The 27,598-nt window shown below is 39.7% G+C and overlaps 1 protein-coding gene and 2 non-coding genes across 7 annotated transcripts in view; all 3 read right to left on the reverse strand.

Annotated features, from left to right (window-relative positions):
• Positions 1-27,598, reverse strand: part of LOC136885035 (zinc finger MYM-type protein 1) — a 48,833-nt gene extending 21,235 nt beyond the window's left edge. The window contains exons 1-9 of one of the 5 annotated variants that reach the window (XM_068230107.1): positions 27,495-27,556; positions 20,692-20,797; positions 19,573-19,621; positions 16,812-16,850; positions 13,629-13,720; positions 9,430-9,484; positions 5,292-5,372; positions 1,852-4,351; positions 220-268 (exon numbers count right to left, since the gene is read on the reverse strand). In XM_068230107.1, coding sequence (XP_068086208.1) covers positions 1,852-3,936 — 2,085 coding nt within the window. In that variant the 5' untranslated portion in view covers positions 3,937-4,351; positions 5,292-5,372; positions 9,430-9,484; ... (3 more) ...; positions 20,692-20,797; positions 27,495-27,556 and the 3' untranslated portion in view covers positions 220-268. Of the gene's footprint in view, positions 1-219; positions 269-1,851; positions 4,352-5,291; positions 5,373-9,429; positions 9,485-13,628; positions 13,721-16,811; positions 16,851-19,572; positions 19,622-20,691; positions 20,798-26,966; positions 27,172-27,494 lie in introns of those variants that run through there. The other 4 variants (XM_068230108.1, XR_011018917.1, XM_068230105.1 and 1 more) reach the window with 4 other exon arrangements.
• Positions 4,434-4,501, reverse strand: LOC136885180 (small nucleolar RNA SNORD31). Its single transcript, XR_010861495.1, has one exon. It is a non-coding gene; the product is annotated as a small nucleolar RNA SNORD31 (small nucleolar RNA).
• Positions 7,334-7,401, reverse strand: LOC136885179 (small nucleolar RNA SNORD31). Its single transcript, XR_010861494.2, has one exon. It is a non-coding gene; the product is annotated as a small nucleolar RNA SNORD31 (small nucleolar RNA).

Raw genomic sequence — 27,598 nt, forward strand, 5'->3', positions numbered from 1 at the left:
TGTCCATGCAACCAATGCACTGAACGATGCATGCACAGTTGTACATACAAATTTGGATTACATGTGCCTCTTTCAATTACTGCCAAAAAGAGGCAGTTCCTTATTAAACTTCTTACATTAACCAAGCCGGGAACCATCAATTTTCAGTATCCAATACTCCCAAAATTTACAAAGGAGAAGCAAGTTAGTTCTCACATATTAAGATACAAAAATATTTACCTTTTACTGAACCACGAGACCCTAAGCTCCAACCGCAGATAATCATAACCTGGAAGACGAAAAAAATATTACCAGACGAAAAGGTATCCTGCAAAAATTTGAAGAAAGCAACAAGAAGCTCAGATAGGGCAAGTTTGAAATCACTAACAAACTGCTTCAGAAAATACGAGTATCCAGAATTTATCATCCTAGCTTCCAACAGTGATTTGTACATTTTGCACCTTTTGGCACTTGCACATTTGTAATTAACAGGTAATTGGGGTTTATTGTGATACATAGATTGATGATACCTTTCATAATATTGATGTGAAATTAAAACATTACAATTAAAGGAACTAAAATTAAAATAGAAATTTGTGGTACAGGAAAGTGCTTTAAAATGTTACACTTTTGCAAAATTAGAAATATCTGTTAGAATCTTATCTTGGAAGGACCCCCCCCCCCAACACACACACATTGCTGAACTGTTCAGGCAAACAGGTTGTTTAACAATTACAGCAAATAGCATTTTCAGACTGTGTGTCCTTTCACCCAAGTTTTCAGAAAAAAATGAAAAGTTTTATTTGGAATAAATAGTTTTTTGACATGAAGCCCATCTTTTACACACGTGACCAAAAATGTGCAATCATGGTCAACACAAGCTTCCATTTGTGGCAGCTGATGTTTCCTTCCATGAACAGCAATTTTAAGGACATTAAGTTTAAGGAGTACAACATTCCCATACCAAAATCTGCACCCATAAAGGCAATTATGGTAAAGAATCTAATCAGCCAGTATCATTAAAAGCTATGCTGTAGGGGAGATTGAAACTTCATGCAGACAGTATTTAGACTCCTTTCTATCCCATTTCTAATCTTAGGTTGTGAATTAAAGACCTCCACAGCTTTCTATTTTTAAGTTCTCCCAGCATGAGAACAGGAAATGCAATCGTCGACTCGCTTATTACAGGCTATTACGATAGGCTCTCCACACCCAAAAGGCATTATACACCCACTGCCAGGATTTTTCAGGAAGCCCCTAACATGGAGACTCCTTTTGCTGCCACCCAATAGATGGAGTGCAGATTTAAGTAGAGAAAACAAAGGTGTGTTGGAAAACAAATTCTATCCAGAAGGCATGAAAAAAAATCTGGCCAAGGAAGAAAAGTACCGTAATCACGAAAATTTGTGACTCGGTAAGTCATTTTTACACAGGCTTAATCCGATGGGATCCAGGACTTCGAATTTATGACATGCAAAGAGAAAAAAACTTCTATGAGGTATACACAAATAGAATTTCACTGAAGTGGGACACCATGGGGATAGTGAATGTAGCCGTGTAATTGTCGTATAGTTCAAAACCACAGATCATTTGTCCTACATAACAAATTACTGAAGCTATCAAAATATGCAGCACATGAAAGAACAAGCACAACTGGAAACAAATGACAAGGTAGGTATCTCCAAGACCTGATACGCTAATATTGTAGAGCTGGGTGAAGCTAGTATTGGCCAGTAACGCCATAGCCCTTAAAAGTAACTGAAGTTTAGGTTTGTTCTCCCACCTATATCCACAATGAGCTGGAACAACAGCTTAAAATATGAAATACATAAAAACTAAAAGTATATACAGTAAGTAATGCACAGTACTCACTCAATGGCGAAAAACCAAGTCCACGCGTTGCTTTCTGCTGCAGAACTTGTCGATGACTTTAGAGTTGAACCCCTCGATGTTGGCAACCAAATTCTTCTCGACTGCGAGCATAGCAAGAGCACTAAGTCCTTGATGAGGAATGGTATTTCGAAGAAAGGTCTTGATTCTGTCGACAGAAGTGAAACATCTTTCCGGTTCAGCAGTCATCATAGGTGTTGTGACTAAAATTCTCAACAATTTGGTAATTTCAGGGAACGTGTCTTGTATACTGCTGGTCAGGATAAACTGAAGTAGTGGAACAGCTCCTTCAATGTTTCTGAAGTCCGATCTTTGATATAAAACTGAAAGCTCCGTCTTCAATCTACGTTGCTCTAGCATGGTGTATGCCTGGGCAGTAATGTTAAGTTCTCGCAAAGGGAAAAGACACGAATACTCATCAAATTTAGAAAAATCCATCAGTTTTGATGCTTCTAGGTGGTCGAGCTTGAGGAAACGATCTTTAATATCTCTCACAATTCTGTCACACACTTCTTTGGCATTTGTATGCTCGCAGGCTAGCTTCCGACGTTTGCAGCAATCAGGTGTTGCAGCAGCTGTAACAAGAGGATCAGTTTTGCCTATTGAACTTCTTATAATATTAATGGTTTGAATGAAACTTAAAACAGCAAGGTTCACTTTCACAGCATCAACAGATCTTTTCTGCAAAAGACGTTGCAATCTATCCACATGTGGCATTACTTTGTAAAAAAAACCCAGCCAAAATAGAAACTCCCTATCTTCAAGACTGCGGCGGAGCTCGACTGAATCATTACAAGTACTGCTGCATGAAGTTTTCTCCAAAGTTGATAAACATTCTAGCAGGCTAGGTTTAAATTCATTCACAACATTCATGGTTCGAGATTGGAAATTCCACGCAGTTGCTGTTGCATGGGGGAACCTGCGTACCACCACCGACTGAAAGGTGGAAATTCGTTCCGCTGGCCCAGAGAAGAAAGTCTTAAATCCCAATAAATCAAGGAAAAATACTCTTGCAGACTGGATTTGTGAAGCAGCCCGTTCCACACTTAAGTTCAGCCGGTGGCCATAACAGTGAATGTAATGAACATTGGGATACAGAACTCTGACTTTTGCCTGTATGCCACTAATTACAGATGCACCATCGTATGTCAGAGCAATGATCTTGTGTGGTGCAGCCTTAAACGTACTCTGTATTAAATCTAAAATGGTCGTAATTGCATCTGCTTTTTGTCCCACAGGATCGAATAATCCCCAAAATCGTTCACACGGCATGCCATTTTTTTCATAACGAAATACTAATGCCAGCTGTCTCTTTTCAGAATCAGTTGTTTCATCAATCATTACAGCTACATACTCAGATCTGTTCATTTCTTCTGTAATTACATCGTGGCAAACTTCAAGCATACAGTCCAGAAGTTCATCTTTTAAAGACTTTGATGTGTCTCTAAAAATCTGATCATCTTCCATGTGAACTTTAACAGCATTATCTATACTAGACATCAAGTCTATTAATCCTTTGATAGCACCTGGATTTTCAGAAGTGTGTATGAAATCATGGCCCCTCAAAGAGAGTTCGAAAGCAACATTGAATTTAATACTGTCAATGATTTTAGACAGCTGATACCTATTTTTTTCCACTTGCTTGTTGTGTTTCACCTTCTCATCATGACATGTATGACTTAATAATGGAGAGAGGTTAACACAGCCCAGGAAACTCAAATCCAATACATTATGCATGTGTTTTTCGTTTTCATCATGTTTCTTAACTAAGGCGTTAAGATGGCCAAGATTTTTCACTCCACCTTTACACCATGCATCACTATTTCCAAAAAGTAAGCAAGGAAAACAGAACAGGGCATTTCTAATTTCACATCCACACACCCAAATATTTTTATACACTTTCCTATTAAATTTTCTGGTGTATTCACTTCTTTTTTCTCCACCAGTTGCTTTCTGTGTTATATTTAAGTCCGGAGTAGGTCTACCTAACCTTTTAACTTCCATTTTTTCTTCTAGAGATCTGAGAGAAAAAGGTCTCTCAAGCAGATCATCAACCAAGTTTGCCATGTTCTGGAATTCACAATTAACAAGGAATGTGTGCTTAACCGCACTAAAACTCTTGCTTCTTTAATAAAAATCAAGTTTGACACTCCCTGAGAGTACATCTGGTTTATAACCACACATTTTCAAACAGCATGTTTATATGCAGTAAGTCCTCCCATGCATGTGTCAGCTTCTCTCCAGAATGACAGCACTGGGAGATGTAGCCAATTCCCAGCGAGCCAAATGGTCATCACTTCGAGGGATATCTGTTGCTTTTATAAAACAGTACTAACGACGAAGAGTTAGAAATGGTTCTCTACGATAGAAATACCAAGGTGTTACAGGACTCTGGCACATACGAAGCAGTCGCCACTGGTTTGCAGAAGGTTCCCCTCAAGCGAAGGACCAGCACACACTACTTTCAATTCCAGCAATGAAACTGGGGGGAAAAAAGGAAACAAAAAGAACCATCATTCACTAGTTCAAGGCTAGAAAATCATTTAATGCACATCAGAGCCAGGCCTAATTCAGAAAATACTACTCATCCCATTGCATCAGTCTGGGGCAGTAACTTATTCATCACAATAGGCAGAGGCAAATCAAATGCAAAAATGTTTAAACCTCGTTAAAAATGAAGTTCATAGCACTTAAGACACAAACTAAGTAAATCATCCACAGGTTCCCAAATGCTTCCATATACACAACCAGTACATCTATGGCACATCAGACTACATACTTATGTTCTAAGATGTTATAAATAGGTCAGGAGTCTGGCAAAAATTGCGCATTAACGATAGAAATATATCGTACTAGGTCGTACCTGTATTTTAGGAGCCTAAGCCTTTGCCATCTCTTGGTGAATCTTTCTACAGTCACTCTTAGCACAGAATATTTAGAATAGATTGCTGTGTATCAATGTTTAGTGATCCTTGGATAGTAGATTAAATGCCTTTCAAAATATGTATCGCGGCAATGTCGCACTATGTAAACTGAAATTACTGCTTTGTGAGCAGTGGGTTGTGTTACTGATGAGGAAATACTGTATTTGCAGGACGAATCTGTTGATTTAGGTTATATCGAAAGTTATGGCTACAGCCGTAGTGGTACTGAGTTTGAAATAGAAATATGAGGATTTGAAGATGAGCATTAAATGTGGGAAGACGATGGACCTCTGCCAGCAAAGTTCTCAACATATTAGGCCTACACCTGTACAATTGTCTAATAATTTGGATTATATCACACCAAACCCTTCAATGAATATCATGGAGTTTTCCACAACTTACTGGTAGGATCGATTGAGTGTGTTTGACTAGTTTTATCTTGTATTTTGGAAAGGACTAAGCAATAAACAACTTCATTTGAAGAGTTAATATACATACCATCTGATTACCGTGATGGACCCTTCAGTATCTGCCACGAACATCAGACATTCTTCGGCAAGTTCACAGACAGCAAAGCCCCTAAAAATAAAATTTTTTTGTTTGTAGGTTTTAACAAATTATTTAAAGTTAAGAACTTCATATTTAGGTTCCGTATTGAAGCAGAATTCACATCAAAGAAAAGTACAATAAGTTCCACCTTTTCAATACATTATATTATGTGACAGTTTTACGTTACAGTTAAACCTTCACATTTTTATACACTCGGGACCGGTTTCGACAGTGTACCTGTCATCATCAGCCAAGAACAATTAATCGAGGACAATAAACCTTATAATACTTCAGGTATGATATAACAGTGAATATAAAATTATACATTATCTATCTACAAAAAGGTGTGAACATGTCCAGGTAAAAAATCACGATTTAAGAAAAATCATAGTCCTGTAGGGTGTACACTTATAAAATTCCTAATTAAAATAACGTGTTAAAAACCTGCTGTTATATTATAGCTATAGCAGAGGTGTTTATAGGTGTAAATTTATGGAGTTTTGGCACTCAAGACATATAGCTATGTTTGACAAGTTAAAGTGTTCAAACATTTAGTTAAATGGTGTTCCACTTAGAATATGTGATACAGTTCAGCTGAGGTTATAGTAATATGTTTGTAGGCGTAGTTTTGGTATTTTTAACACTCGGGACATATAGCCATGTGTGACAAGTTAAAAGTTGATAAAACATTTAGTTAATGGTGTTCCACTTAAAATATATGGTAAAGTTCAGCTGAAGCTACAACTTGGACTTGAGGAGCAGATAATTATGTAAAATATCAATATAAGTAGAAATGAACAATTTGAATGGGTCACTGCTTGTTGATATAGATGATCAGCGAGTCCTATTAAACAATTATACATGTCGACATGTAGTTGTATATCATCTTGCTGAGAAGTAACAAAGGTCCTGGCTAAAATGGTTCTTGTAGATCTTATGTTGTAGGTTGTGATTACATAAATTGACTAGATGGAGAGGGATCCTGATCCAAGTCGGAACCTCAGGTGCCAAGTTGATGGTAGACGGAACGTAGTGGCAACTTGGCACCTGAGGTTCCGACTTGGATCAGGATCCCTCTCCATCTAGTCAATTTATGTAATCACAACCTACAACATAAGATCTACAAGAACCATTTTAGCCAGGACCTTTGTTACTTCTCAGCAAGATGATATACAACTACATGTCGACATGTATAATTGTTTAATAGGACTCGCTGATCATCTATATCAACAAGCAGTGACCCATTCAAATTGTTCATTTCTACTTATATTGATATTTTACATAATTATCTGCTCCTCAAGTCCAAGTTGTAGCTTCAGCTGAACTTTACCATATATTTTAAGTGGAACACCATTAACTAAATGTTTTATCAACTTTTAACTTGTCACACATGGCTATATGTCCCGAGTGTTAAAAATACCAAAACTACGCCTACAAACATATTACTATAACCTCAGCTGAACTGTATCACATATTCTAAGTGGAACACCATTTAACTAAATGTTTGAACACTTTAACTTGTCAAACATAGCTATATGTCTTGAGTGCCAAAACTCCATAAATTTACACCTATAAACACCTCTGCTATAGCTATAATATAACAGCAGGTTTTTAACACGTTATTTTAATTAGGAATTTTATAAGTGTACACCCTACAGGACTATGATTTTTCTTAAATCGTGATTTTTTACCTGGACATGTTCACACCTTTTTGTAGATAGATAATGTATAATTTTATATTCACTGTTATATCATACCTGAAGTATAAGGTTTATTGTCCTCGATTAATTGTTCTTGGCTGATGATGACAGGTACACTGTCGAAACCGGTCCCGAGTGTATAAAAATGTGAAGGTTTAACTGTAACGTAAAACTGTCACATAATATAATGTATTGAAAAGGTGGAACTTATTGTACTTTTCTTTGATGTGATTTAACAAATTAGGAAAACAGGCTGCTTTGGAAGGATTAAAGTTTACATAACTTCTCAGCCAAATTTCAGAAAATACTACTAATCACATGCAATCAGTCTGGGGCAGTATCGAAGTCATCATAATTGGCTAAAAACTTGATTATCCTGTGCACCAACTAGTCTCCAAAGCAATTAGGTTAATCACAAAAATGGGAGGATCAAAATGGCCTAGTTCATCTTAAATCAGTAATTGCCACAATCGCCAGTAGTTGAAACTGGGCTCTACATGGAAGAGGCTATACGGATTTGCAGATACGTGTTAAGTGTGTGCACCACTTCCATCGCTATAATTTTTTTATAATTGACTATTTATTCAGCAACTGAAGAGCTCCCCAGAATGATCCAAGTTTGCTGATGTTTCTGCAACAAATGGAAGCTAATAAGGTAGTATTGTGTCTTTCCCCTCAGTCCCATGAACAAGAACTTTAGACCAAGGAGCAATGACAGTGAACGCAGTGTTTCACATGTTCACGTAACACTTCAATGACAGAAAATGTCCACATGTAAACTGGACTAAGACTAAGAATTCTAAATAAAAGATGTTGGGCAACCACACAGGTATAAACCGAAAGTCAAAGACAAGGATATTAAGATCACATGGAATAAAGGCATCAATATCCTCTTGACGTAGCGCATACTGAAATATTAGGCCTGCTGGCATACCTGGACAATTTTACTTATTCCATCTATTAGTGCGGCATTGTGGGAGCTAAACAATTGTCTCCAATGTTTATTCAACATTTGTAAACATACAGGCGATGCCTGAAAGTAATGCAAATTACACTTTCAGTGGAGGCAAGATTCAATCTATTGTGCATTTAAATAATTCTCTTGTAAAGAGATGTACAATAAAATACACAAAATCTTTAAAATCAAAAGAATGTATTTAATACACTATAACAGCAGCTAATTCCTTTCGACTACCGCAGGTACAGGGGGGGCATTCAAATGCCCGGGCTACATATGCAAATGGATTGAAACCTGACTATTGCCAGAAACATGACTCATCACATACATAAGGTCCACACCAGGGATATGCAGAAATCACTCAATATAGAGACCTGTCCATAGCTTCATTCTCCCAATGTTTTAATGATTCCCTAATGTTTACAGGGAATCTTAACTCCTGTTGATTGAACATCGTGCTATCAACCTTTCGTTTCTCGAAGTGCCCGAATCCATCCTGTGGTTAAAGTCTCAATCGCTGCCTTAGTGACCAAAAGCTCCCATGCACCCTCCAGCTAACTCACCGGTTACATAATTTACTACTAATGGCATTGGAAGCCTATGATCGAGGAAATAAATGCGTATTCCATGAATGTGTCATTCTGCAGTCAAGTTTGTACACATAGCTGCTCTTTCAGATGCAAATGTGTTGAGTCAAGTTTTATACAATTTTATAAAATTAATTTCAGGCTCGTGGAGGCAATTTTCTTTGTGACTCAAGTGTGAATGATCCCATGACTGACAGTGATGTGGATGTTGTAAAATTGACAATAAAAGAAGCATTCACTGTTACTCTCTGGCACTTTGAATTTATGGTAAGGGGAAGTGAACTACAAAAACGTCACGAATTATCCTCTATGCTGAATGAAAGTAGGCTCCGATGAGAAAGACCGACAGAGTGGTTTAAAACAGAGGAAATCAAAAGCTTATTTGGGGACTCCAGGACAGAAAAAAAGACAATCCATCTCCGATCTCAAGAAAAGGATTACTACGGATAACCCATACAAGGTTGTGCTTCAACTAAGTGGTTTAAAAAGCAGTATAAAAAAACATCTGATGTCAATAACTACCCAAACGGGAGCACCAGAAATTACTGTAGAACTTAACGCATTATTAACTTCTCCCCAGAAGTGCCCAATTACAAGCAGTTTACACAGTACTGTCATAAAAATTTTAGGGACCAAAATTTGCATTTACAGCAACCACCTTAACAAGAAAGTCATTAACACCTGACTGTCTTATATTTTTATCCAAGATGTCATTTGATTGAAAGATTGTACCTGCAGTGTTTAAAATTTTACAAGAATCTTGCATGTAAACATTTCTTAAGCAAACAAAACTTGAATAAAACCAAGTTTTAAATAAACTGTCATGCAAGTACAAAACTCACCCAGAAGTTAGGAAGAACATTTGGAATTCACGAGAGCCATCTCACCAGCACCACACTGAAACATCAAAAAATATGTTAGCAAAACAGAAATGATCAACTAAAGTTTCATACATAAAAACAAGAGTAAAATAATCGAAACCGACTTTCAACCTATTAGGTCGTGTTACGTACATTTAATACGTATTGAAGAGATGTTAAGTACAGAAAAAAAATGGCGAACCAGACACCAGTGGGATCCGAACTCGCAACCACCCGATTTCGCGTCGATTGGCCATTTTTGTTCTGAACGTAACATCTCTTCCACACGTACTAAATGTACGTAACACGACCTAATACGTTGAAAGACTGTTTCGATTACAACACGGTCGTGAAAATTCAATATTCAAGAGTAAAATAACACTTCCAACACTTAATCTGACAGGCCCAAAGGGACTAGGGCTGTAGAGAGAAGAGTGACTAGGTTACAACATCCATACATTGAACACAAAAACAATTTCCCACAGAACAAAGAATTAACTAGCCCTGTACATGAACATCCATGTTTCATACACTCTTTTCAGTAGAATAATAGTAAGGATTGAGGAGTATAGGAGCATGTTACGAGCAAAGCAGCAGGAAGGATGGAACTTCATGAAAGTTAATAGTGTTCATAAATATGGCAGCATCCCTTTCATAGAAGTACTTCCTACAGTGGTGGTGGCATTTTAATAGTTGCTATTGGTTTATCATCACACTAACACAAAGGTTTTCGCCAACGTAAGGATTGAGACAGGCTAGGGAAGGAAATCACCATAACTTTAATTGAGGTACAGCTCCAGCATTTGCCTTCAGAGCAAATGAGTAGCATTTTTCATTACAATTGGCTTTACGTCACACCAACAGATAGGTCTTATGGCGACGATGGGACAGGAAAGTGCTAGGAGTTGGAAGGAAGCAGCCGTGGCCTTAACGTACAACCCCAGCATTTGCCGTGTGAAAATTGGAAACCATGGAAAAACATCTCTATGGCTGCTGACAGATTCGAACCCACCATCTCTCAAACACAAGCTCTATACTATGCAATCCTTATTGCACACTATGAATTTTGATTTAAGAGAAGTAAAGTAGGTAACTGATCTCCGTGTCAAAAAGTCTGTACATTGGTTTGCCCAAGTCAGGTTCGTACATACATGCGGTAGCCACCGAGTGACAGCAAGAAACTTAATCACACGAATTTTCAGCAAACCTCCAGTTCTAAAAATTCGACAGTGTTCAGTTGCTGCACAACTTTTGTGAAGGGATGTAGGCTAGATAAAGAGACGAGATAACCTGAACTGTTGATTCAGCAGAATTTCAATACTTGAAACATTTTATGGGATCAATGTAATTATTGAAGAAGGTCAAAATATTTTTTAATTTTGAACACTGGTACAAATTCTCTTAACTTTGGATAAATACTAACAAAATGGCCATGCAGGAACTTAATCTTTGATTTTTCTTTAACCATCTACATAAGTAAAACACATACAGCCTCTTCACCACGATCTGAACTAAAAATGCAGTCCAATGCTGTGGAATTAAGCCTCCTCTAAAACAGTCAACAATTTCCACAGAACCACCACAGCTCAATCTCTTAAGCCTCAGGCACTTCTTCCATTAAAAAATTAATCTGGATATCCACCCCACTCAATTCTGGTTCATCCTCAAAATAAAATAGACAAGAATGGTGAAAGAAAATTGTAGCTGGTCTTCGTATTACACTCACAAATGAAGTAAGCGTAACATAGCAGATCCAGCAATGTTACTCTCCACAGTGTTATATATAACCCGCACCAACTTAAAAGGGAATTGGACGGTCAGGGACTGTGGATCCCAATTACATAACCATACAGAAAGAGATACACAAGAACCTTGTTTATCCGGATCAAGTGGGACTGGAAACTATCCGGATTACCAAAAATCCAGAAAAAACTAAAACAAATACAGTACGTTACATAATCTATTACATTATCTATTAACATAAGTTGTACAATAAGTTAATGCCTTTTTTCAATTGTACAAAAGAATATATAAGAACACTTTTCTTACATTTACGACTTATGCACTAAAGTAGTGTGAATTGTTGAGTTTTACATTTGTATATCGTATGCGCGCAGCATGATCACGAAGATGTTTTACTAACAGTTCTGCCAGTGAAGTTTCAGTCGAGGATTCTAAATAGGCCATCAGTTTGTCCAGCTGCATTGTTGCCTCTCCACGAGTCATTGTTTCATCTGATGGAGCGCCGGTTTCATTTTCGAATTTACCATCAGTGAAACAGTAGAAGAGCATGGATTCAAATCCCACCTCGGTCGTGCTGGGAATGGTTTTCCACGGGTTCCCGTTCTCAGTTCCAGGCGAATGCCGGGACGGTACCTTTGATAGACTGTTCTTCCAATTCCTGTCCTTAACTATCCTCGGCGGAGAAGACTTCGAGAAGTCGACCCCGTAAAAGAAATACTGTACTGTACAAGTAAAAATAAATTATTAATTTTGATCTGGTTTAATGAGGGCCTGATAAACAAGGTTTTTGTGTATTCAATTTTGAGAAGCTTACAACATCAACAGGTAATTACACTACAGAATATGTATCAATTCTAACGCAAACAAAGTTCAAGAATTCTTTATTTTTATACCAAGTAATTCCTACAGAATAGGACATACAATAATTAAGTACTGTATCTCAAATTGACACAAATGGCAGGCAAGACTATAGACAGAACAAATTACGTGAAAAAGTTTCCTGAAAGAGAGAAATGAACTGATGGTATGGGCACGTTATAGGGGATGGAAGAGGGAATAATTTGAATGCATGTGGGAGGCCAAGCTTGATGGGAGAATACAAGGACTCAAAGCTGGTTGGACACTTCCACAGTTAAAAGGAACCTGGACTGGAACATATCTCGAACTGCTTGCAGACTGAAAATGCTGAACTCCAGAAAAGCCTAGCAATAGAAAAAAATGCTTACTACTTTGGCTCCAAAAGAAAAGGAAAATCAGCTGTACCACTATCTGTCCAAAGGGAATAGCAAGTATTGCACATTATCTGACACCATTTTCATGATAGTTACAGCATTATTAGCTAGAATGCAAAATTCCACGGTAGTGCCTTGTCTGTCCCACCTTTCTCCACTCCTCTAGTTACCTCTATTTTATACTGGCACTTTTCAGCATACATTTCTTCTCCATGAGGCTGACTTCACAACAGGACAGGAGTAATCCAGCACATCAGGAACTACCTACTTCTAGAGTACGTATGTAGATATGTTGAGGGTTGTCGAGTAGCATAATGTAAGGTTACAAGCTAAGGTATGCAGCTATTCAAGTGCTGCAGTGTATTATCAAGATGCTATCACATTCAGCTACACCAATTATAATGTTGAGAATGCTTATTCTTGAAACAAGGAGACCAACTGAAGTTGGGGTTTTCCATGTAGGAAGTTAGCATAGGTGTAATGTTTTGTATATCTACAATGGGCTTCAAATATTTTTCAAGATGAAGTTTGAGAGTAACAATTTCTAATTATAAATAATATTTAGGATCTAAATTAAAGGATTCCACCAGGAAGCTAAAATTCAAGTAATACTAGTTTTTATGTCCCACCAACTACTTTCAGGGTTCGCAGAGGTGCCGGAATTTAGTCACGCAATATTTTCACATGTCGGTAAAGGCCGACGTATTTGGGCACCTTCAAATACCACCGGACTGAGCTAAGATTCAACATGCCAAGTTGGATCCAGAAGGCCAGTGCCTGAAGACATGAGCCACTCAGCCTGGCACTTAAAGTAATCATAGTCATAATCACAAAGAATGGGTACCGTCCACCTAATCAATACCAAGTATCAATACAGACATGAAACCGATAGATTATAATCATAGTCATGAAGCAGATATAGTACCTTCCAACTTTACATTGAAGTTCTGCAGAAGAGCTACCTAACAGCTGCCAGATATATCTTAACCCGCCAATCAAATGCATTCATATTGGTAGACAGAATACAATACCCAATGGTGGTTGCATAGAGGAAGACACCATTAACGAACCAAGCCAGCTGGAGCAGGAAAAAAAGGAAACTAATAACATTACTCCGAAAAAACACTGGGGAACAAAGGGCAAACTTAAAAAAAGAACAGCTAAAATATCATTCTTGGATAGAATTAGAATTTTTCAGTAACTTACTTCAAAGTGCTGTGAAGACTTCCCCAGTGCCTGAACTTTCTGGCTATGCTGGTCTTTCAACAAATCCTTCCTCACTATCATTGCTTGGGGCGCTGAAATGGAGAAAATTAGGCTTAAGCGAAGAGAAGTATTACAATGTATTCTCTCTGAAATCGTTACATATTCTTGTAGTTGGACCACAGGAGGATGAGAGAACCTTGATGTTCACTATCACAATGATCCAACATATGCTTTAACAGTCCAGAGAAACCATGCCAGATTGGTAACACTGATCTGGGGCAATAGACTGTACAAATATCAATTCAATTGAAGGCATCCTGAAGTACATTAATACCTGCAAAAACAAGAACTCGAGTGTCCTTGACTTTTTTTCTGAACATCAGTTCAAATTCTGTCAACTTTAGATACACACAGAACCTATCATAAACCCAGACCAAATGCTTGGTGTCTACTCTGCACTACAGCAGCTGCAGTACGGGAGGCACATGCAATTCTTGGACCTTGCAAGCAGTCTGCACATGTTCGACCTGGCAAGTATCAAATCACCAGTCTGAATTTCAGTTAACATGGTGAGAGTTATTGTAACACCGTATTTTCGTATGTGGAAGTTCTGGTTTCATCTTAATGGTCAGGTTTTTGTTGTTAAAGACAAATGCAAAGGTACCAAGATTGACATTTTGACAGAATTCTTCAACCAGTAAATGGAACAAAACTCTGTACAATCCTAGTGTACTCACTCCAGCTTATAACACACTACTTCACAAAGAAATATATATTAATCTTACCTTAAAATCCTTGTAGAAGAGAGATGTGAAATGTAATTTAAATTTAGTAGCTGTAACCTATCTTTGCAAATCCAGGCCGAGTTTTGTCATGAGAACAGTGGCCACACTCCTTTTGAGAGGCTCTTAACTATCGCCACAGCGCATACTGCCAGCATGGTAAGAAAACAGTTAATATAGTGGTTGTAACCTATCGTCACATTTCGTTGGACATTTCCTGAACAGTTAGTAAGTTTGCAGATCGTAAAGACACTTATCGGCAATCCTGTGAACTAAAAAAAAAAAGAGCATCACCCGCCGCCGAGCCTCCGTGTACAGCGAGCTGAGTAGGTACACTAGGGCTCTGCCGAAAAAATGCATGGGTAGTTTCAAAAAGAGTTAGCCCCTGCTCGTACAGCAAAGATTGCCTTGTTACAATCTCAGCGGAAGTGTATGCAGACAGCGATCACTGCTGGTCTATTTCCCCCTTGTTCTCCAGATCTAACTGAATTTTTACTTATGGGGAAAACTGAAAGAAAAATTATCAAACAAATCCTCACACATTACGAATATCAGAAACATTAAAAGTGGCAGAACTCTCGCATCAGCCAGAATGTGGTTACCAGATACAATGCCTGTATAACCCAGGAAGGACGACAATTCCAGCATCTTTTGTAAGTCAAGATTTGATGTAAGATTGTATACACTTAAAGCAGGGTGACCACGCACGATGTTAAGTTTGGCTGAAGCAGCTTCCAGTAGCGCAGAGTACACTGTGCATTCGGCCTGAGTTGATATGAGACCCTGTACTAACAAAATGGCCATGCAGGAACTTCTGCATCAGATCCATCAAATATTGTGATCAAAATCTTTGAACCAAAGAAAATCTTAGTATGTCAACCTTCTCAATAACAAAAAATAGCATACCCCTTTCCAGTGGCAAGTTAATAAACCATGTGCATCCGAGTGAACAGAATTCAATGTGAAGTGCTCCCTGTCGATTGATAATATTCAAAACATCCTGGATTTTATATCTGTTACCAGCAGCTTTGCTTGCGTGGATTTCTTAATTTGATAAAAGTAACTTGTTCCTCGCTACTGCACTAAAGACATTTTCTGAAAATTCCCAAGGTATAAAAACGCACCAAAAAACATTTTCATTCACCCCATTACCTCTTTGAAAAACACATTTTTGGTATTGTCTCTTGGGGCTAAGATGATCAGGCTACTGGCAGGGCTAACTCTGCATCATGTTGCCGAACTGTCCATGTGAGACAGGGCCCTCTCTGAAAAGTCTAAAAAATACACGTTTTATAGTAGTTCTGTGGTCGTTACCACGCACTGGAGTGCCGAAAGAGACCGTATTCTCCGACATACCTTTGTAGTGATTAAGTTTATACCCCTGCACATTGTGCACTTTTGTGTGTAAATAAGTAGATTCCAAATACAAATTTCAACATCTGTAACATCTGCAGTTTGGGGTAGTATCCCCATAAAAATAATTCATCCCCTTTTTTCGCCCCCCCCCCCCCCCTATAAGTGAACTTTTTGAAAAAATTTCACATTTCTTATTTTTTAATTATGATGAATTAATGAATTTCACATGTTATATCTCCAGTTTGAGATATAAGTATCCTCATAAAGGTATTCGAACCCATCTTTCACCTTTTATCACCACCCCCCTTTGCTTAAGAGGATTTTCTGAAAACAAAAAAATACCGGTTTATATTAAAAGGGAATTTCAAATACCATTTTTTTTTTACAGCTGTAAACTGAAGTTTGAGTTATATATATAATAATTTAAACAATTTATCTCCCTTTTTACCCCCTTTTCGACATATCCAAATTTCCTCCCTTAGTGAGCACCTACACTAACAAATGTATCCCCAAAACTTGATTTCTTTATGTCTAGTAGTTTTTGCTCAGTGATGGAGCAGTCAGGACATGTTATTTGATGTACATAGATTCTTACTGAATTAAACTAATGAAAGAATGTAGTCAAATTACCTGCTGCAGTTACGTGAAGTAATATTTTCCAAGTAAAAAATCAATGCTACATTTCATGCAACACGAGTTAGTCCTACATTAAAGCACCTAAAAAAATGCATTGAAATATAATAAAAAGCATGAAAAGGACAAAAAACGTCCAATGCTCAGTAACATGCCTATTAATATTTTGTACGTTGCCAATACATACAGCACCTGTTCCTAACATGGAAAAATCAAACCTTATTGAGACTTTAAAATCAAAATAAGTTATTTTTGGAATTCAAAGAGCACGGCAATCCAACCTACACCAGTGCAACGTCCTAAAACACAGCATTTCCTCAGGAAAGAAATAGACATTCATTTTCAAACTTTTCAAAACAAAGATGACTTATGGTTCTACTTCAGCTGGATATAGATTAGGAAATATGCTTACCTATACATTGTCAGGAATGACTGAGGACCTCAGACTCAACTAGAAAGAAAAGAAGAAATTATTACACCAACTAGTTAAGAATCAAAGTCATCTCTACAAAATGAAATGGTAAAACATGTAGCTGCACAGCGTATAATACACACTATAGTAGTGGATATTATTAAAGAAGTACAGCATTTACTCTTACAGTCATAAACGCCATATTAGATAAGTATCTCTAATATGGAGCTGGGACTGTGACAAGCACATACAAAAGGTTACTGCGAGTAAAGCATACCCCCTTCCCACCACACACACATTGTAGAACAGAGCAATTATCCTGTTAAGTCTTTTCTGAACAAATTCATCCTCTTGCTCTATACAATGTTCATATTACTGTCCACACAGCTGGCCATCTTATATCAAGAGGGTAAAAACCCATCTACAAAAAAACTTGTTCAATCTGCAAAAAGCTAACGATCATGATCTCAAGCTCGTGGCCAAGATGAAACTAATGCTGTGATGAACAGTAATTTTTTCCAGTACAAAAATCTTTTTTTATTATTAATAAGCATGCAGTATTAACTTCATATTTCACATTTTTAAAGCAAATTTAAAAGTGGTTCACAGGTGGGAACTAAGAAATTTGTTTTACTAAAATTCCTGGATTCCTGAACAGATTTGCACATTTCTCGTTTTTGCCTCCTTTTAACTTTCCCGTCTGTATACACAGGACAGTTTTTTTTCGCCCTCTCCAACATCTATATGTATACTTTACACCATGTAAGCATAGTCACAAAGGGTACAACCTTATACTTTCTACAATATTAATACTCAAGATAGCAATTTATAGTTATTTTCTAACTGTTGGGCTTGATTCCGTGTCTAACCACAGTGTAAGGACGCCACTGGTCTCAAATGTCATCTGGGTGACAGGAATGAGTAGCCGGGCAGGGAAAAACTTCAATATGAAAAAATTCAATTCATTCCCCTCAGGGTATTAACAATATCGCAGGTAATCAACTGCACAATTGAACTATTTTTAGTGTTATAACCACGAACAAGACGTAACAGTATTTTGAACAAAATTTCTTGCTCTCACATTCAACCCGACCAAAAGCCCACTCACCTTCCATACGACAGCTGTGATTACGTTCTCTTCCCAAACTTTGCCTCGTCTATTTTAACTATTACACTTACTCCTCCCTCCAAGTCTTGTAGAATTGAGAATGGCCCAATCACACCGTTTCCGAACTCTCCTTCAGCTATTATGCAACAACGGATATTACTTAGAGCAAAGGAAGACATGCCTTTAAAAAGGTACCCAATTGCAGACTTTAATCCTACACATCCATTTATCACACGAGTAGATAGCTGCTTCCAGAAACTTTTTAGCTAGTGGCTTTACGCTGCACCGACACAGGTAAGTCTTATGGCGACAATGGGATAGGAAAAGGATAGGAGTTGGAAGGAAGCGGCCATGGTCTTAAGTTACAGCCCCTGTGTGAAAATAGGAAACCACCTTCAGGGCTGATGACAGTGGGATTCAAACCCACTATCTCCCGGATGCAAGCTCATAGCTCCTAACCACATGGCCAACTCGCCCGGTGCTTCCAGAAACTTAATTCTTGATCCCTACTAGACCCCACAGCAAATAACTATGATGCTGTGATTTACTTTTAAAAAAACCTGAATTTTACTTTGTCAATACACAAGGTTATGACATCGTGGATAGATCACACATCCAGCAAAACTACACTTGTAAAGCTGCAGTTTTCATATTTTTACTGAACTTCAAAATTGGTGGTTCTCATACTTTTAGCACATATGGCAGCCCTGTACTTGCAGACGATGAGAGCTCTATCAGACAATACGTAGCTTGCCCATCTAATAGGAACACAGCACGTGGTTGCTTTCAGCTGATTTACAGTCTTGTTTTCATGCTTCTATGTAAGTAAGAATACTTCTGGGGCAGGATGGTAGGTTTCTGGCATGCATAAAGGAAGGATCTCTCCTACTAAAGGTATCGTTGCACATCTGTATATATTTTTATCATCCCACCAACTACGGAAGCGGCACCAACTAACATGCCGGCACGGCAAATAATGTTAAAACAATTCTGCATCATTTCTGCATTGAAAAAGACTTATGTCCTTTATGGCTGACAGGGGTAAGGACGCCGCTAGGTTCCCTATAGAATTTCAATCTTTCTGCATCCCTATAGAAAAGGATGCCCAAACCACACAGAATATCTGTCATGGTTTACAGATAGTTTCCACCTTACAACCAGTCAGTTAATTGCATTTGCTATCTTGACCATTTAGATCCATACAGAACACTAACGTACTGAACAGGGTTAGGAAGAAAATTTACGTATCTTTCCTTCACGTTAGCAAAATTCCCTTCCGTTCTGGCATCAGCCAGGTTCTGCCAATTACAGGTAACCTTAATAATACCACAATTCATGGGACCATGAAAATATTCCAATATGGAACGATTTCTGGTTCATAGAGCTTCTGCTAAAGGCTGTATTTAGAAAGTCATAACTGCTCTAAACCACCGTTGTTAGAAATGAATTTACTTTTATAACCTAAAAAAATCATGCTACAACACTTTCCATACATAGCACTCGCATGAACCTCTGCCATTGGTTGAAATAAGTTATATAGAATAAAGCTTCATTCCAATAATTAAACTAGTACATATTGCCAACTGGGACAAACAATTTCATTACAAGTTAGTTCAAAGTAATTACCCAAGATGGTTATCACAGACTGCTTACCTCAATTACAGAAAGCATAGGCCACCTTCTCCAGCAGAAAAATTCATATCTGAAAGTAAAATTTTAAAAGAATGATAAATATTTTTAAAATGAAGAAGAAAAAGAGCAAATCTTTCACATTACATAACCAATTTAACATTTCTTCAATTAGCTTTCAGAAACTAGAGGGCTAGATTATTGCCTCCCAAGACTGAGTGAAAATTGAAGTTCCATGAACATCTACCAATTAAAAGCACTGAAAACACTAGTAAACAGGATAGCAAGCAAATTATCAACTACCTTCATAAAATATGTGCCAACATTCTGTCCATCAAAGGAAGCCTGGCCATCTTCACTTTTCCAAATTACTTTTCCACTTAATCTCCAAATTCATTCATTTCATAATGTCATCCAAAATGCTGTTCTGCAATTCCCCAAAAGACTTGACCACATGTACAATATGGATATACAATGTATAATCCACAAAACTTTCAGTGATACTATGGCCCCCTAGTGCTGAATCTGTAGACCTCATTTATCTTTGAGATTCGTATTGGCAACCTTTGAAACAAACTGAATTGCCATGAGATCTGGCACACACTTTATGTAGTACTGTTACACAGCAAAGCCAAAATATAGAATTCATGCTAGGAACAAGATTTGCATCAAGAAATGTTATATAATGTGACAGTTGTTGGCTTAAGATAATAATGGTTTAGAAAATTCCTATCAATCGATCATACTATCGATTCAATTCAGATTTAATTTCCATTCAGTTGGCAGCATTACCAGAACGGAGGTAGCTCTCCCTTATACTACTCCTCGCCCCGTAAAATCAAGTATCACAAAGTTTCATGAATAATAGAACAATTTATTAAACTTAACTACTTTTCTAGATGTGCCAGTCAGAACAAACACCTAACTCCCAATACAATAGGAATGTACAAGCAGCAAAGACATCGAAGAAAGTCTTTCCAAGTGTGTACTACATTATATCTATATGAACATCTCCTGCCATGGTTGAAAACACAAATACAGGGTGTTTCAACATAGGAAGAATTCGAGGCAGGGGGAGCTGTGATTAGAACACCTCAAAATGTCCCTATGGACATATGCTTCCTCGTACAGGAAGTACCTTACCTGGCACATCCCATGTGGAGTAGCTGTCGCACCAGGCCTCTCCAGAGTCAATCAGCCATGATTATTAGTTTGCCAGTAGAGGTACTGCAATCCAATACAGGAAGTCCTGAAAATGTGCACTATGTGCCTCAATGCATGCCACATTGACATCTGAACACTCCAGGCAATGCACATATCCAATACCAAGCTTCTTCCAATGCTGGCAAATTAATAATCGTGGCAAATGGTGGTCTTTTGGCTAGACGCCTTGCACGCCTCAAGTTTTTCGACTGCACAAACACCCAGCCACTGAACCAGGGGAATTACTCCAGTAAGGTTAAAATGCCAGACCCAGCTAGGAATCCAACCCCGGACCAACTGCACCAAAGCCTAGCATGCTACCATTTAACCTTAGGACCAGTTGTCGAAGAAATGAACTGCATGCCAGACTCCAAACTTAATCCTATATACTATCCCACATTCCAGTTAGTAACTGAACAGGCATAGACAGGAGATGTGTTAAGATACTTTGTTTATTTTGGAGTATACTATCCAATCAACACACACCCCCTCCTATCACTTCCTGTGTTTGGGAACATTTTGTATTCTTATGGTCATTATGGAGCACATCCTGATACGTCTCAAAAAATTTTCACACAGCCACAAAAGCAATACAAGGGGCCGAATCTTAATCTCTTGAATCAGACCCGTTCTTTAATTAATACATTGCCATGACTCATCATCCTATCAAATACTTCCTCAAAATTGTACCCATCTTCATGTTTTCATAATTAAACTGAGCTCAGCACCAAATTATAATCATGAGTCATACGAACGAGACAATATGGCTCATCACAGCTCAGTCCTAATTCTATCTCTGATTCTGCTTGTTTAAAGGGGCCTAACATCTAAGGTCATCGGCCCGTAATAGTACGAGATGGACAACATGAGAAGTAAAATATTAAAATGTATCCACTGACTAGTTTAAAATAAATGGTGATGAAAAGGATTATGAGATTAAAACAATCATGCCTTGTTCTAATAAAAGAAAAGAAAATAAAGGTGATAATGGAATAACGCATTGCCTGGACATTCAGATAGATACATGGAATTCAAGTTACGAGTTAAAAGAACACATCAAAATACGCAACATGAACTAAAATAGTCAATGGGATAAAAGCACAGTCGACAAAAAATACAAAGACAAGGACAATATTACACACGAGAAAAAAAGGCCACTATCACTCATAAAACGGATGACGAGGTCTGCGGACTGCCCGTCATCGTGCAGGACGAGGATGGTACGCGGGAGTTTTAGACCACGGCACACACCAACCAGGTCCACGCACTCTGTAAGGATGTGTACCGTAGTAAGATGATTGCCGAAAGTACACACCGGAGGGGGTTCTTTCGTGGGCCGATCCAAAGATGTCAATACCACTGCTTACCTCCGGGAAGCCCGAAAAGTCCTCCATACCTTCGTTGTACCTTTCATCGCTCTCAGCTTATTTGGAAGAGGAGTGGCCTGCCACTCCATCTCCCAATGGGACATAACCAGATGTCTCAGCCGAGAGCGAAGATCACTTGCTGGAACCTTGTAAGGCAACGGGGGCAGTGTTACTGCCTCCTTGGCAGCCTTATCTGCTAACTATCTTCCCTCTACACCCATGTGGCTTGGGAGCCACAGAAACTTGATTCTGCTGCCGGTATCCAAATACCCAGCCAGCAGGTCCTGGATCCGCTGCACCAGAGGGTGCCGAGGGAAACAGGTATCAATAGACTGTAGCGAGTTCAAGGAGTCAGTACACAAAAGAAAGTGTCGGCGCTCATCGGACAGTGCGTACCGCAGAGCTTTACAGATATAGTTCTGCTGTGTCCACATTACAGGTTTCCGGGAGAACAAACAGAAACCTATCAGTGTCGACAACTAATGCACAACCCACTTTAGTGTCTGTTTTCAAGCCATCTGTGTAAAACTGAACCTGGATAGCGGCCAACAACGGAGAGAAAGAGACCCCGATAAATCGAGGGGTCCGTGTTTTCCTTCAGATCAGTGTGCAGATCCAAGTTATTTCAGGATGTCGTACTACCCACGGAGGTACCCCACTTGGTTGTCTGACAAGGCAAGGAACCAAAGGTACGTGAAAATCTAACTGCTATCCAAGTGCATTCCAACCGGGCACGTTGCTCGAGTACAAGCAGCGTACAGCCAACGGTGTCCATTGTTGAATACGCAAGGATAGCTTTGGTGAAGTGGCATCTGTTGCAAATTTGCAGCATACGACAGGAGCTGCTGGCCCCTCAGGTGTAAAGGTGGCACACCAGATTCAGCGAGCAGGCCAACTATGGGGCTTGTTCAAAAAGACCGCGTCCCCAACCTAACCCCGCTGTGGTAGATGCTCTTCAGTCTCGCAAGAACGCTTGGTCTTGCTGAGCCATATGCTGCACTGCCGTAGTCTAACCTGGATAAAATGTGCACGATAGAATCGTAGCAGCAGCGTGCCGTCAGCTCTCCAATTAGTGCTGCTAAGAAACTTGCAAGAGATTAAGCCTCTTGGTGCACTGCACTTCTAGCTGCCGCACGTGTGGCCCCAACAATAATGTACTATCGAAAAGGAGCCCAAGAAATCAATGGGTGGCAACTACAGGAATAGCGACATTTCCTAAATAAGTTCAGGAAGGGTGAAGAGATCGTTGGCGACAAAAGTGGATAACAGATGTATTTGTGGCGGCAAACCGAAAGCCATGTTCGAAGGTCCACTGCTCCACTCTCCAAATAGCTTGCTGTAATTGTCGCTCTGCGACTGCAATATTACGCGAGCTATAGTGCAGAGCAAAATCTTCCACATATAGCAAAGGCATTACTGCTAAACCAGCAACAGCAACAATACCATTTATGGCAATCGTAGAGTGAAAGAACCGATCCCTGTGGGACTCCCATTTTCCTGAACGTATTGCGAATGTCCTCCCTACTTGGACACGGAATAAACGGGACAAAAAATTTGCAATGTCGGTAAGTGACCTCTGAATCTCCATTGATGCAGGACAGAGGATACCATATTGCCATGTGGTGTCATAGGCCTTTTCTAAGTCAAAGAAAACAGCTACCAAATGCTATTTACAGACAAACACATCCTGGATAGAGCTCTCTAGGCGTACCAAGTGGTCAGTGGCTCGAAAACCACACTGGTACTCTAACAAAACCTTGCTTCTCCAGACACCACACAAGATGGCGATTTACCATCCTCTCAAATAGCTTACACACGCGGTTTGTAAGACAAATCAGTCTCTTAACTTCCTGCATACTTAGGATCTTTGTCAGGCTTGAGGACAAGAATGACTATGCCCTCTCGCCACTGAGACGGAAAATCACCCTCTATCCAGATTCGGTTGAACACACGGAGATATAGTAGACTATCCTCACTAAGGTGTTTCAACATCTGGTTATGGATATTGCCTGGTCCAGGAACGTGTCCTTGCAAAGCGCTAAGGCGCTGCAGATTTCCCACTCCGTAAAGAGCAAGGTGATGTTCTGCCTCCCGCTTCACAGGAAGGAAATCACGATGGTAATTCCCGGAGCCAAATACATCCGCGAAATGATTAGCTAGATGGTTAGCAATCGACAGTGGTTCAGTGACGACACTGCCTGCAATAGAAATTCCCAGTACAGATGATCCTTGGATACCAGAAATACGTCTATGTTTAGTCCACACTTTAAATGATGGAGTATGTGATGTTATAGACACATCTCTCCTACGAAGCTCTTACTTTGGCGAATAAGAACTCGCACCTTAGCGCGTAGGTTTTTAAATGTTCCCAAACTGACCACAGTATGCTGCCTACAATACAGTTTATGAGCACGACGGCGTTCTTTGATAGCAGGTGCAATTTTGGCGTTCCACCAAGGAACAAGCTTTCGGCGAGGAGACCCTGACAAGGAATGTACTCCTCAGCAGCAGCAAGAATAACTTGGATGATGTAAGTTATCTCCTCGCCGAAGTTTCACCTGGTATTGTCGTTAAAGACAGCTAGTGATGCATCTTTTGTTTCAACAAAGTAAGGATGATGGGAAAATGGTCAGTCACAGAGATCGTGTGTATACCACCGAAACAGCAGAACCAATGTTCGGCAGCGAGAATATGTGACATAACGTACACTAAAGTGAGTTGGTTCCCCTGTGTTCAAAATACATAAATCCAACTCTGTTACTAATGTTTCCAGCTCTCTTCCCTGGGAGCAAGGCGTCTCAGAGCTCCCCCCCTCCGGATGGGGCACGGCTTTCACCGATCTTTGAGGGGGGGAGCCTTCCCCCCTTGCTGTGTTGGCTTAGAACTGCCACCCAGCACAGACTTCTGGTTGGTCGAAGGATCCCGCCCGCTTCAAGCTTTTACTCTTTGCTCTGAGGAGCAACAGTCGCCTTGGGAGTAGCAATCACAGGTAACAATGTCGTTACAGACGAACCTGGGAGACTGAGCTATCATGCCTAGTCGAGCGTACGGGCAGGTGTATTCGTGGAATTAAACTTACAGCGTGCTTCCTGGTAGGAAAGACCATCCAGGGTCTTGATCTCCTGGACCTTCTTAGATGTCTGTCAGTTCTGATCCCGAGGAGAATGAAGACCAGAGCAGTTCGTGCACTTGTACAGAGTTGTGCACTCCTCCGTGCCGTGGGCTACTCGTCCACATGTGCAGAGTGATTTGAACGAGATAACATATATCCGAATCTCTGGCATTGATAGCATCACATAGGAGGCGGGATGTATGGCCTCACATTGCAACGATAAGTTGTTACCTTGACTTTCTCTGGTAACAGACAACTTGAAAGAAACAATGAAGGCACCAATGGCAACGTCTTCACCGTTCACCTCGCGCGTAATGCGCCGGACGTGTCACGCCACAGTTCATGTCATCCATCAACTCACCAGTGTTCAAAATAAGGTCGGGGTGAAAGAGGACTCCACGAACCAGATTCAAGGATTTGCACTCCACTTTGACAGGGATTTCACGAAAGTGGTCACACTTAAGCAAGTGATCGGCTTGCAGTGCTGTACGAGTCTTCAAAAGTAAACTACTGTTGCGCTTTTTCTTGAGATCCTTAAGTTCACCGTAGACACCTTCGATGTGTCTACTAAAAAGGATCGATTTTACCAGCTTAAAATCATGCCCATCAGTTCTGGTAGCAACCAGAAACCTAAGGGAAGCTGAATCCCATTCCTTCACGCTGTAAATGTTCCCAGGGAGTTTAACCTCTCAGGGAAGCAAAAATTAAAATCTTTGGTGGGTTGCCACCTTGGGATGAGCAACTTAATTTCAAAGCCATGCCCAAAATCATCCTCTTCGAATGCCACCCACTCCAATCAGGGGTCTCCAGTCGAACCAAGCTGCCAAGCTAATACCCACCTGGTAATAGCCGGTACTGCCCGGGGCCGGATGTTGGACAATGCCTAACACGGGACGACTGAGGCAATGAGCCCTAGGACTCCCTCCAGCCACCCGCAATAGCCATGTACCCCATATAGCATGTACAGAGCACTAAATATAGAGAAAAAACAAATAAAATGTCATGGCAATCGGCTGTGCGGGGACCTGTGTCGACAGGCAGATACTACTGCACGGGTACATGACGCTCCCACCCGCAAGATCCCTGGGTGGTAAAATGCGGACTTCTGGGCGTAAACGCACACGTACGAGGCCCAGCAGCACGCACATCCTCTCCCATTCACAGGAGGTCCAACACATTGTACCAAACCCACCAATAAGTCCGCGCATAGGTCGCTCGTTTTAATCGCCTCTTACGACAGGTAGGGGATACCACGGGTGTATTCTACATGTGCGTACCCCACCCGCAGGGGGTTCTCTATCTCTTACGTAAGAGCACGCACGTGAGTGGTTAAAGAACGGATTACAAGAAAACTTAGCAGCAAATATGTCCGCAATTTTGCACACTATTACCGCAAAAATTATTTCAACTAACATGAGTATGGTATGGAGCAATACGAGCAGAATGAAGACAAGGAATGCCGAAATTTCGTAATTCCCGAGAGCAATATATTGTGTTATTTTGCCCCAATTATTCCCATATCCAGTTTCTCGTTAACCCATTCAAAAGCACCCGTAACAGCACTCATATGATCAAGAATTTAGTTGAACTGCCACGCACATACCTGAATTCCAATAAATTCTTTTTAACTACTTGTAACGTGGCCAAAGTATTAGTACGAAGAATAGAAAAAACTGAAGATATAATAATAGTTTTATTACAGCCAAATGGCCATGTAAAAATAATTAGGATATTACCCTTCGAAGAGGCATCATCCAGGTCTTGACGCCGTAAAGGAGACCTGCGCGGCAGGGCCCTACCTACGATGAATTCAAATGCTGACGACGGCACCAACACCCACTCACGTCGTGAGCCAGAGGAATTAACCGATGAAAGCTACAACCCGCCACCAGACGGACACGTGTCCCATGTACAACCGCTTCGCTAACAGGTCAGACACCATTACGAAACTATAGCACCACAACTTACGTACACGAGGTTCAAGCAACTACCATCTTCCGATTTCGCAATCCCGAGGATGATTAGAGAGATCGTTACAAACAGTTATTTTCTAACTGTAAATGATTAAAAAGAGGTAAGAGCCAAAAGCCCCAACACGAACTCTAAGCGGTCTACATCGAAACGATTTGAAAACAAATCTCTGACTTAACTTCATAAATAAAATCGTGAACATAATGTACCACAAAATAATAAAACCACCTCACTATCAACTATCAAAAAGCTTGAAAGATGTAGAAGATACAAGTTTGAACTTCTATACGTACCGCTCATAACGCCGTTCGACCATATCTACAATGATCACAACATCTGACAACTACGACGTCTTCGAAGGAAATGAGGCCGTGCTTGGGAGGCATCCAAAGAGGAT

Source organism: Anabrus simplex, chromosome 13 (assembly GCF_040414725.1).
Source record: "Anabrus simplex isolate iqAnaSimp1 chromosome 13, ASM4041472v1, whole genome shotgun sequence".
Classification (NCBI taxonomy): Eukaryota; Metazoa; Arthropoda; class Insecta; order Orthoptera; family Tettigoniidae; genus Anabrus; species Anabrus simplex.